We start from the raw sequence: 12,154 nt of genomic DNA on the forward strand, positions 1-12,154 counted from the left end.
TTATGATTTTTCATTCAAGGCCAATCAAATGCAAATTTAATAGTTCAACAAGTATTTACTGAGAGCTATATTACCAGGGACTGAGGAGACACGGGCTAGTACACACTGTTCCTTCCTTCAAATAGTTAACGTCTATTGGGGACATAGGCATGCAAAGAAACCATTCCAAATACAATGCAATGGAAAGATGTAGGATAAAAGCAGTATATAGCATTTTTGGTAAGAGTGACGGTTCTGGATCTGAACCTCAGCTCCTCTACTTACTTGCAGTGTGACCTTGGGCAAGTCACTTACCTTCTCTGTGCTTCGGTAAAATGGCAATGGATAATAACACCTATCTCAGAGGAGTAACATGAAGGCTATGTGAGCTAACACATGCACGTGCTCTGAATAATGCTTGGAACGTAGCACTCATTAAATATAATTAATGTTTCAGGCGTCTGGTGGCTCAGTTGGTTAGCCAGCTGCCTTCAGCTCAGGTCATGATCTCGGGGTTCTGCAATCAGTCCCTGCTCAGTGGGGAGTCTACTTCTCCCTCTGCCCCTCCCCCAGGCTTGTGCGCGCTCTCTCTCTCTCTCTCTCAAATAAGTAAATAAAACCTTTACATTAAAATGTTATTTATTAGAACATTAAATATTATTCCTTCTCCTTTCTAGACCTACTTCCCATGGTGTCTTATAAAAAATAATGATGTCATTAATATTATCATCGGTATCATAATTATTGTTATTCACAAGATGCTATGGGAAGGGAACCTAGAAAAGAGAGGGAAGTGAGTTGAGCTGTCATGAAGGATGAGAAGGAAGGAAAAGAAGGACATTCCAGGTGGCAGGAAAAAGGGGAGCAAAGGCAGGAAAACAAAGATCAGTATGACTAATGCATACACCTGCTAGTGGGTCAGCATCATTAATGCAAAGAAGAAGTAAACATAACATGCTCAGGTTCCACATTTGAGAGAAGGAAGGCAATGAATGAACATCCGAGGGTGTGAAATGGTCAGATTGTGTTTAGAAAGGTGGATCTCATGGCCATATTATGAATGGACTTAAGGGGACACTAAGAGTCAGGCAGACCACTTAGAGGACAGGAGGCCATGACAGTGGTGAGAAGAGAGGTAAATACCTTCCGTGCCCCCCAACTCAGGTGCCCTCCCGCATAGACAGATCCTGTCCATCTCATTAGCCTGCTGCTTTCCTTAGGAGGACTTCTCATAAAGTGAATCTTGTTTCATTTTTATGATATTTCAGGACGTAGCTATGACCTTGTTTGCTAGTTTATAAGCTCCACGAGGACAGGATCTTTGCTTTGGTCACTTCTGAATCTCTGGCTTCCAGTACGTGGTCCCTGAGTCCCTGGTTCAAAAGCCCAGTGCAAAATGAAAATGGGGGCCCCTTGATCAAAAAGCAGGAGAGACATCTTATTAAAGGTAGGGAAATTAAAGCTTTTTCCTTTCTTCCACAGTCTCTCCCTAGACTTGCCATCATATTTTTTTTAAAGATTTTATTTATCTATTCAACAGAGAGAGAGAGAGAGATCACAAGCAGGCAGAGAGGCAGACAGAGGGGGAGGGGGAAGCAGGCTCCCTGCTGAGCAGAGAGCCCGATGTGGAGCTCAATGCCAGGACCCCGAGATCACGACCAGAGCCGAAGGCAGAGGCTCAACCCTCTGAGCCACCCAGGTGCCCCTGCCATCATATTTTTTATTTGCTATTTAATATCATTTAAAGTCAAACAAAATTTTAAATTGCCATTCACCTTTACATTGTGCGATGACAGCTTTAAACACAAATATCAGAGCTTTTAACTCTGAGGCAGAACCACTGAAATAACACAATTTGTATTTAGTGGCTCACCCCCAGAATGTACCTCAAGCTGACCAGAGAAAACCAACACCTGCTTGGCTCAGGAAATTTGAAAGAAGAGAAGGTACCCCCAGTCATGGAATGATCCAAGGGAATGTTCTCTTGGCACAGAGTGAAAGGTGCCATGGGGCTGCCCAAGTAGGGTGACCATGGCCACACCCCACTTCAGACACTGCAGGGCATCTGACCCTCCCTGCATCCAGACTCCCACCAGGTGGAAGGGATCAATGGCTGTAACTGGGGAGCAGAGTACCAAGCAGGGTCGAGGGTACCAGCAGAGGATTGGGCAGCAGGAAGCCAAGAACCAATCTAGGGGAATTGCATGCATGCCCCAATGTCCCATCAGACTTCACTTACAGAATACATACTCAAAGATAAAATTATTAAGAATCTCAAGACTATGATCACAGAATATTAAACTCTAAATGTGAAGTCTTTTCTAAACACGAAGCCCTGGTTGTGAAGATAATCCTGAAAACTTTGTATGAGAGAGAAAAGAAAGGAGATGGATGAGACTTGAGGATTTGAGAAAGAAATGAAGAGTAACTCCAAGATTTCTATCTGGGGAGATTGCCCAAATGTTTACCAGGTCAGGAGGGAAGAAGGGGTATTACTAGCCTCTTCTGTAGGGTAATCTTCTTTTTCCATTGTTTTGTCTCTCTAAGAAAGCTCATATGTTGCTTACATATCCCATTCTATTCTATGGGAAGTTAGCTCGACACTTTTGCCCACATTCAAGAAGCAAGGAGAGAACCAAAGCTGGGCCCGAGGAAAAGAAGATAGAGCCCTTCCCTGCTTAGGCGCCTCTCTACTTCCCATGCAGCTCACCTACGGTCCAGCACAATGTTCCTAGCAACCATGCAGAATGGGAGGACCCAAGTCTCAGATGGTGTTATGGGTTGAATTGTGTCTTTCAAAAAGATGTTGAAGTCCTAACCCCCGGTGCCTGTGAACATAGCCTTATTTGGAAATAACACCTTTGCAAGATGGTGAAGATGAGGTCATTAAGGTGGGCCCTAATCTCATATGACTGTGTCCTTATAAAAAGGGGAAATTTAGACACACACACAGACATGCAGAGAGAGAAAACTGTGAAGAGACACAGGAAGAAGATGGCCATCTACAAGGCAAGAATCACCTGGGACCTTTAGAAGCTAGGAGAGAGGCCCAGAATAGATCCTTCCCTCACCCCATCAGAGGGAGCACAGCCTTGTCAATACTTGGATGTTGGACTTCTAGCTTCCGGACTGTCAAACAATAAATATCTGCTGTTCTAAGCCAGCCAGTTTGTGGTACTTTGTTACAGAAATGCTACCAAGATTCTGGAAACAGGGCTAACAAATTAAGTTTAAGATTCCTTTATGGGATACATGGGTGGCTCAGTGGGTTAAGCATCCACCTTCAGCTCAGGTCATGATCTCAGGGTCCTGGGATCAAGTCCCATATCAGGCTCCTTGCTCAGTGGGGAGCCTGCTTCTCCCTCTGCCTGCTGCTCCCCCTACTTGTGCTCTCTCTCACTCGCTCTCTCTGACAAATAAATAAAATATTTTTTTTAAAGATGCCTTTGGAATATCCATTTATTTATTTTCAAATGTGGTTTTTTAAAAAGATTTTTATTTATTTATTTATGAGAGAGAAAGAGATTACAAGCTGGGGTTAGAGGCAGAGGAGAGGGACAAGGAGACTCCCTGCTGAGCAAGGAGCCTAACCTGGGGCTGGATCCCAGGACCCTGAGATCATGACCTGAGCCAAAGGCAGACACTTTACCCACTGAGGCACCCAGGTGTCCTTCAAATGTGTATTTAAAAGAAACAAAGAAGTGTGTGTTTATGTACGTATGTGGAAGAAGTGGTAATATTATGGGTAATTTTTATTTTATTTTTGCTTGCCTAGATTTTCTAAATATCATACCCTAAAAATATATGACTTTTGTAACAAATACAAAAAAGAAAATTATTTTAAAAATAGATATGTATGGTACTTACTAATTTGATTCCTAAATTTTCAAGGGTCTCTTGATGGCATCAGTATTTCTTAAATCAGAATGCCCTGAGCTCTGAGCCCATATACTCAGCTACCAGATGGACATGTTTATTTGAGTGTTCCAAAATTACCTTGAGCTCAATATGCCCAAACCAGAACCCATTGCTTTCTCTTTAAAAATCTGCCCCTTCTTCTGCACCTATCATTTCAGATAATGGTACTTCTGCTAATCCAGTCACTGGTCCTCTACCAGCCCTTGATTTTCCCTAATCTTTGCCTGCCACATCAAATCAATCAGCATATCCTGCCAATTCTGTCTCCAAATATGCCCTCTCTTCTCCTCCCTTCTGCTCTCAGGCTGCCATCTTTGTTCATCCCTCATGTTCTCTTACACAGCCTCCTGGCTGCTCTTCCTTCTATCCCAGTTTCCTGCCTCAGCCAACCCCTGCCTCCTTCCATATGGACACCAGTTATCTGCAAAACTGATAAACTCGGTGGGTCATCAGTACCCAGTGATGACAAGATGCAGGCCAATATTTTGTGCATGGTTTACATGCTTGCTCCTGCCCCCTTTCCTAGGCGCTTCTTCAGCAAATTCTGCTCTAGCTAAAAAAAAAAAAAAAAAAAAAAAAAAACCCTACTCTCCAAATAAACCATATTCTTTCATGGCTAGATGTGTTTGCATATGCTGTTTCCTCTCCAAGGAATGTCCTTCCTCCTCTTCTCTGATGTTCCCAGATTCAAGACTTTAGTAACAGTCTCTGAAACCTTATCTAATTTCTGTCACAGCAAATTGATAACTATTTAGTTAAAACTAGGAGCATATAATTCTATTGGCATTTATGACATTTCATTATAATTTATGTTCCCATGACTGTCTTTCCCAGAACAGAGGGACTCTCTGATGAGGAAGACCCTATCATTGAACTTTGGATCACCAGAGCCTAAACCATGACTTGCTCAAATTAGGTTCAACAGATGTTTGTGGAAGGAACTGAGGAAGGAAGGAAAAGCCAGCAGACTGGGTTTAGTCTGACACATCTTAGATATCAAGAAAGTGAAACTTTAAAAATTCAGATAAGACGTCAACATAATCTCAGAGATTAGGTGGGATTTTGAAAGTTTTTTAAAAAACAGTGATCTTCCAAGAGGGTTTTGTTGTTTTGTTTTGTTTTGTTTTGTTTTTTTCAAAGAGAAAGCATGGTACAGTGGAAGAGTGGGCTTTAAGAGTCATGATGTTACTCTGTCACTAGTTCTCCAAATGGCCAAAGACACATTACTGAGTCACCCCAGGAATCAGTCTCCCCACTTGTAAAAATGACAGGACTGTAAAACCAGGAACAAAAGGACTCCCATTACCCACATGAGTATTATTCGAGAACCATACTTCTTGAATTCTTATTCTGAACACTGTACTAATCTTTTTTATATGCATTTTCTAATTATATCCTTAAGATCATGTACAATAGATTTCACTGTCCCATTTTACAGATGAGGAAAATGAGGCGGATAGAGGTTAAACAACATACCCAAGGCCACATTGTTGGTAGGAGGAAAAGCTGGGACAGACTCAGGTCTTCCCAAATCTGAGCCCAGACTTAGAAGCAATGCCAGCTCCATTATTTGCATATGGTTTGGGAGTGGCAGGCAAGTCAGAGCTGTGGAGAGATGGTTGGCTAGGAGACATATCTCAAAGTTTCACTTGCATAGCAAAAAAACTGATGTACTTAGAAACAATTTGTTTAATGACTGCTAGAAAATGTATAATCAAATTGATACAAATGTCGAAGCCAGTATAAGCCTGATATGAATTTTTATACTACTCTCCTTCCATTAATTCTCAGACCTTATTTTCCATTTTTTATCCCATCTATATCTAATTTATGCTATGTTGCTATATTTAATGTATACATGTTAACTACCTAAAATCTTTTTTTTTTTTTTAAGAGAGAGAGAGAGAACTGGGCAGGGGGATTTAGAAGGGGAGAGAGAGAGAGAGAATCCCAAGCAGACTCCCCAGTGAGCAGGGAGCCTAATGCAGGACCCAATCTCACAACCCTGAGATCATGACTTGAGCCGAAATCAAGAGTCAGACACTTAACCAACTGAGCCAGCCGGATGCCCCTACCTAAAACCTTTTTAAAAAAAAAAAAAAAGAGGGCACAGGGTGTCTGGGTAGCTCAGTGGGTTAAAGCCTCTGCCTTCAGCTCAGGTCATGATCCCAGGGTCCTGGGATCGAGCCCCGCATCGGGCTCTCTGCTCAGCAGGGAGCCTGCTTCCTCCTCTCTCTCTCTGCCTGCCTCTCTGCCTACTTGTGATCTCTGTCAAATAAATAAATAAAATCTTTAAAAAAAAAGAGAGAGAGAGAGAGGGCACAGGTTAATGGCAACAATTGTATAGGAAAATATTTGACTACAATAGTAATTTTTAAATGTTAATAAAACAATTGTTTTTTTTTAACCTAATAGTTTTTTTAAAACTTCTTTTTTTTTAGATGATAGTGTCCACTGTTAAGACAGAGATTAAACTACTGTACTTACACATTGGTGATGATATAATGTATAAATTGATACATTCCTTTAGAAAAGCAATTTGGCCTATGTAGACAAAACCACAAACATAGTCAACCCAATTAAGCTCAAATATTTCCCTGGGAGTTATATGTAATTCCTTGCAAACACATTCGAATATGAAATATGAGAAAAATTATGTACAGAAATATATTTATTGCAGTATTATTTATAATAGTAAAACTATCATAAGGAAAGTGATGTCCAACAGGAGAATGGTTAAATAAACCAGAGCACACCCACTAAGGAAAATGTTTCATTATGTAATGTTTATATCTTGGTTTTTTTTTTTTTAAAGATTTTATTTATTTATTTGAGAGAGAGACAGTGAGAGAGAGCATGAGCGAGGAGAAGGTCAGAGGGAGAAGCAGACTCCCCATGGAGCTGGGAGCCCGATGCGGGACTCGATCCCGGGACTCCGGGATCATGACCTGAGCCGAAGGCAGTCGTCCAACCAACTGAGCCACCCAGGCGTCCCTATATCTTGCTTTTTGAACCACATGGATCATCTAGTCAAAAAATTTATACAATAATTTTTAACAGAAAGTTATTGGGACACCTGGCTGCCTTAGTTAGTAGAGCATGTGACTCTTGATCTTGGGGTTTTAAGTTCAAGCCTCATGTTAGGTGTAGAGATTACTTAAAAATAAAATCTTTTTTAAAAAAAGAAAAAAATATTATAGCGTACTATACTTTTAAGTATATAAGCAATGCAATGCACAAAATTAGAAAATTGGAAGGAAATACTCCAAAATGTTTTTAGAAATATGATTCTGTGATATTTTTATTGTTTATACTTGGCAATTTTTGGTAATGTGATGGTATAATATTTATAAACATTTAAACTACTTAAAATAATAGTTTAAAAATTATTAAGGAAAAATTCATGAGTTTGCAATAAGTAGCCTTTAAGGTCCTAAGCTCTGAAATTTTGTGATTCTGTGAATAACATCAGGGTGGAAAAAATTGGGGGAAGACATTGGAGAAAACAAAGAAAAATCTAATGAGGTGTTCTTTTTTTTTCTTTTTTTTTAAAGATTTTATTTATTCATTTGACAGACAGAGATCACAAGAAGGCAGAGAAGCAGGCAGAGAGGGAAGCAGGCTCCCCCATGGAGCAGAGAGCCCGATGTGGGGCTCGATCCCAGGACCCCGGGATCATGACCCAAGCTGAAGGCAGAGGCTTTAACCCACTGAGCCACCCAGGTGCCCTTGAGGTGTTCTTTTTTAGTAAATTTTTTTAATTCCTTTTTTTTTCTTTCCCCTCTGATTCCATCAATCCTGTTCCCTTGGCTGTGGTTCAGTGAGTTTCTATAAAAAATAATAACTGTAATGTTTAGAAAAAGGGATCCATAACCGATGGTAAATGTACAATATTAATCTGAACAAGGTAAAAATTTTAATATACCTTCAAACACACTTTAAGTAAGTACCATCTTCATAATAATTCAATGACATAATTGTTAAATGTTGTTTAAGCTGCTAAAAGTAAAAACTTTGGATGAAAAAAATTATTAGAAAAGGAATTGCACATTTTCAGTACATTTAATATTCAGAACATTCTCATAAACTATTCTGTTCTATTCTGAAAATAATATGAATTCAATGCTTACCTCCCTTCAGAGCTCTGCAGAAAGAATAAAGATCATCAGATCCTCTGCAAACAACTTCTTTGCGCATTGGAAAATCCATGGAGTTGAAAGATAAATAGATATTGAAATATAGTTTTTTAATATCTCTTCCTTAAAAAGAAAAAAAATCCCATTAGTCTTCCAAATAATAGGTTCTTTCATAAATAATAATTAAGATGTACTGTATACTTAAAACATGCCCAGCACTTTTCCTATATTATTTCATTTAATCATCACAACAACTTACCATGTGGGCATTGCTATCCCTGTGTAACAGATGAGAAAACTGAAGTTCTAAGAGGATAATTAGTAGAATGTAACCAAACAGGATATTCCACAGTAAGAATTACGTGTGCCTGAAAAGAGAGAAGCCTATGTTTTTGAGAAAACTATCAAACGGAAATGTAAAATTGCCAGTTCTAATCACAGTTCTGCTAGGAAGTTCAAGAAAAGAGAAATGGAAAGGAAAGGAAATGAGGATAATCAACTCATGCCCACTTTCTTAGGAGTTTTGATGAAAGAGTTCTTGGAGAATAGAACAACCTCTTGATTAAAAATTACATGAGTTATCTTGTTATTTCTTTATAGTCTCCCTAGTACCATTTAACATGGAAAATTCCAGTAAACATTGCATTTTGCTCAACTCTTCTAATTTATTCAGTTGACCCAACTGGAAAATATGTGCAATCTTTTTTATATTAAAAATAATTATTGTGGGGCTCATGGCTGGCTCAGTGGGTAGAGCATGTAACTCTTGAAGGCAGGCAGGGTCATGAGTTCAAGCCCCATATTGGGTGTAGATTACTTTGAAAATTACTGTAACCACAACCTCACTGAAAATATTTTCCTAATAAAGTTATCATGACTCATTGTAGCCATAATCAAAAGAAAAATTTTCCATCTTTAACTTGAAATTGGTATGCTTAATAGAAATGCCAGTTCCTTCCTTAAAACACCTTCTTTTGGCATTAGTGCTCCCATTCTCTTCTGGTTGTTCTCCAGCATCTCTGACTCCTTCTCCTCATTGGCTTCTCTTTCTTAGGGTTGTATCCTCAGTTCTCAATTTTCACCTTGCACATACTCCCTGGCTTTAAGTACCACATAGGGTCATAATTCCCAGATCATCATCTTTAGTCTCAACCTTTCTCCTGAGCACCTGTCCCACATATGCATTCAATATCTCTACTCAGATGTTGCTCATTGTCTCACCCAACAGATCCAAAATTGACTTCTCATCTTCATCACCATATAGGCATTAGAATTCACAATCCCAGTAAATCTTACTAGCCTCCTTTTCATCTCCATCACCACTCTCTTAATGCAGGACCTCAATACTGAGCCTAAAATACCACCAAACTTCTTAATTTGTCTCTTCTCTCCTTTCAAGGTAAAGTAGAAAAGAACATCATAGGGTCCGTTTCAAACAGTGGATCCATGGTTCACTCTATGAACTTCAGCCTGCACCATTCCCAAAGCAAGGATATGTATGGAAGTTGAAGAGCTGTTTTCACAGGGAATTCCTTGAGACATGGACATATGGCAGTACTGCTGTGGTACCAATGATGATTCAGTACAATGAAACTTCTTTCATTTCTGCATGGAACACAGCACAGTTCCAGTCTTCAATGACTCTAAGAAAGGAAGTGCTGCTTTGATATCTCAACAGTTTACACTGTGAGAAGCTTCTTGCCATTGGACACCACTGTGGTCATTTTAGGCACATGAACAATGGGCAAAGTGAGATACCACTTGAATGGCTGAGTAGGCCAGAGATACCAATGTGGGTGTCAGAGTGGGAGGCAGGAAATATGGTAACTTCATGTAGTAACAAAGAAGACCATTTTTGAGCTCAGCTAAGACAACTCCAAGAACATTCAGATAGAACTTTGAAGGATACTTAAAGTCCAACTTCATTTATTTTATGATTAATCAGTTAATAGTATATAAATAATTTACTAGCAAAGCTATGAAGTCTCAAATAAATAATTTCCACCCCCAATCTATTTTTGATTCAACCTCTTATAGCTCTTATTGAATTTAAGTAGCTACAGGCCCATAAAAATCAGGTTGATTTCCAGGAATATGGCCCCACACTTGTCCAGACATTCCAATACATTCTAGGGAAACTTGAGTCATAACTATAAAGCATTACAAAAATATGACTAAATAATCAATGAAACCAGGAACTGAATCTTTGAAAAGTTCAACAAGATTGAAAAACCCTTAGTCAGACTCATCAAAAATAATAATAATAATAAAGAGAGAGAGGGGGAGAGATTGAGTGAGAGAGAGAGAGAGAGAAGAGACTCAAATAAAGTCAGAAATGAAAGAGGAGAAATAACAACCAAGACCACAGAAATACAAATGATTATAAGATAACATTATAAAAAATTGTATGTCAACAAATTGAACAACCTAGAGGGATGGATAAGTTCCAGAAACATATAACCTTCAAAACTGAATCAGAGAGAAACAGAATATTTGAACAGACCAATGAAAATGAATCAATCAAAAAACTCCCAACAAACAAAAGTCCAGGGTCAGATGGTTTCACAGGTGAATACTAGCAAACATTTTTTAAAAAGTTATTACCTATTCTTCTCAAACAATTCCAAAAAATAGCAGCCATCCAAAAAAAAAAAAAAAAAAGAAAAAGAAAAGAAAAAGAAAAAAAAAGAAAGAAAGAAAGAAAAGAAAAAGAAATCTTGCCATTTGCAATGGTGTGGATAGAACTAGAGGGTATTATGCTAAGCAAAATAAGTCAATCAGAGAATGACAATTATCATATGATCTCACTGGTATGTGGAATTTAAGAAACAAGGCAGAGGATCATATGGGAAGAGAGGAAAAAATGAAACAAGACAAAACCAGAGAGGGAGACAAACCATAAGAGACTCTTAATCTTAGGAAACAAACAGCGTTGCTGAGTGGAAGGGAGGTGGGGGGAGGAGGTAACTGGGTGATGGACATTGGGGAAGGTATGTGTTATAATGAGCACTGGGTATTATATAAGACTGATAAATCACAGACCTGTACCCCTGAAATAAATAATACATTACATCTTAATTTAAAAAAAAAAACTGGGGCGCCTGGGTGACTCAGTGGGTTAAAGCCTCTGCCTTCGGCTCAGGTCATGGTCCCAGGGTCCTGGGATCGAGCCCTGCATCGGGCTCTCCACTCAGCAGGGAGCCTGCTTCCCTTCCTCTCTCTCTGCCTGCCTCTGCCTACTTGTGATCTCTGTCTGTCAAATAAATAAATTAAAAATCTTAAAAAAAAAAAAAACTATTCCAAAAAAATAGAAGAGGAAGAAAAGCTTCCAGATTCATTCTATAAGGCCAGCACTACTCTGAAACCAAAACCAGATAAAGACACTACCCAAAAAAGAGATCTACAGGTCAATATCTCTGATGAACAGAGATGCAAACAACCTTAACAAAATATTGGCAGACCAAATCTAGCAACACGTTAAAAAATCATTCACCATGATCAAGTAGGACTTATTCCAGGGATACAAGGGTGGTTCAATATTCACAAATCAATCAACATGATACATCACATTAAAAGAGAAAGAATAAAAACTATACGATCATTTCAATAGATGCATAAAAAGCATTTGACAAAATACAACATCCATTCATGGTAAAAACTCTTAACAAAGTTTAGAGGGAACATACCTCAACATAATAAAGGCTATAGGGACGCCTGGGTGGCTCAGTGGGTTGAGCCGCTGCCTTCGGCTCAGGTCATGATCCCAGCGTCCTGGGATCGAGTCCCACGTCGGGCTCCTTGCTCAGCAGGGAGCCTGCTTCTCCCTCTGCCTCTGCCTGCCACCCTATCTGCTTGTGCTCACTCTCGCGATCTCTCTCTCTCTCTCTCTCTGACAAATAAATAAATAAAATCTTTAAAAATGAAAAAAAATTAAAAAAAATAAAGGCTATATATGAAAAACCCACACCTGATATCAAACTCCAGGGAAGAAAACTATTCCTCTAAGATCAGGAACAAGACAAGGATGTTTACCACTTTTATTTAGCCTAGTTTTAGAAGTCCTAGCCACAGCAGTCAGACAACAAAAAGAAATAAAAGGGATCCAAACTGGTAAGGAAGAA

At 39.1% G+C, this 12,154-nt stretch overlaps 1 protein-coding gene across 2 annotated transcripts in view; it reads right to left on the reverse strand.

Annotated features, from left to right (window-relative positions):
* LY96 (lymphocyte antigen 96) overlaps window positions 1-12,154 on the reverse strand; it is a 35,045-nt gene that overhangs the window by 2,384 nt on the left and 20,507 nt on the right. The window contains exons 3-4 of one of the 2 annotated variants that reach the window (XM_047728312.1): window positions 8,028-8,156; window positions 6,320-6,441 (exon numbers count right to left, since the gene is read on the reverse strand). In XM_047728312.1, coding sequence (XP_047584268.1) covers window positions 6,335-6,441; window positions 8,028-8,156 — 236 coding nt within the window. In that variant the 3' untranslated portion in view covers window positions 6,320-6,334. Of the gene's footprint in view, window positions 1-6,319; window positions 6,442-8,027; window positions 8,157-12,154 lie in introns of those variants that run through there. The other variant, XM_047728311.1, reaches the window with a different exon arrangement.

This window comes from Lutra lutra, chromosome 4, assembly GCF_902655055.1.
Source record: "Lutra lutra chromosome 4, mLutLut1.2, whole genome shotgun sequence".
NCBI lineage: Eukaryota > Metazoa > Chordata > Mammalia > Carnivora > Mustelidae > Lutra > Lutra lutra.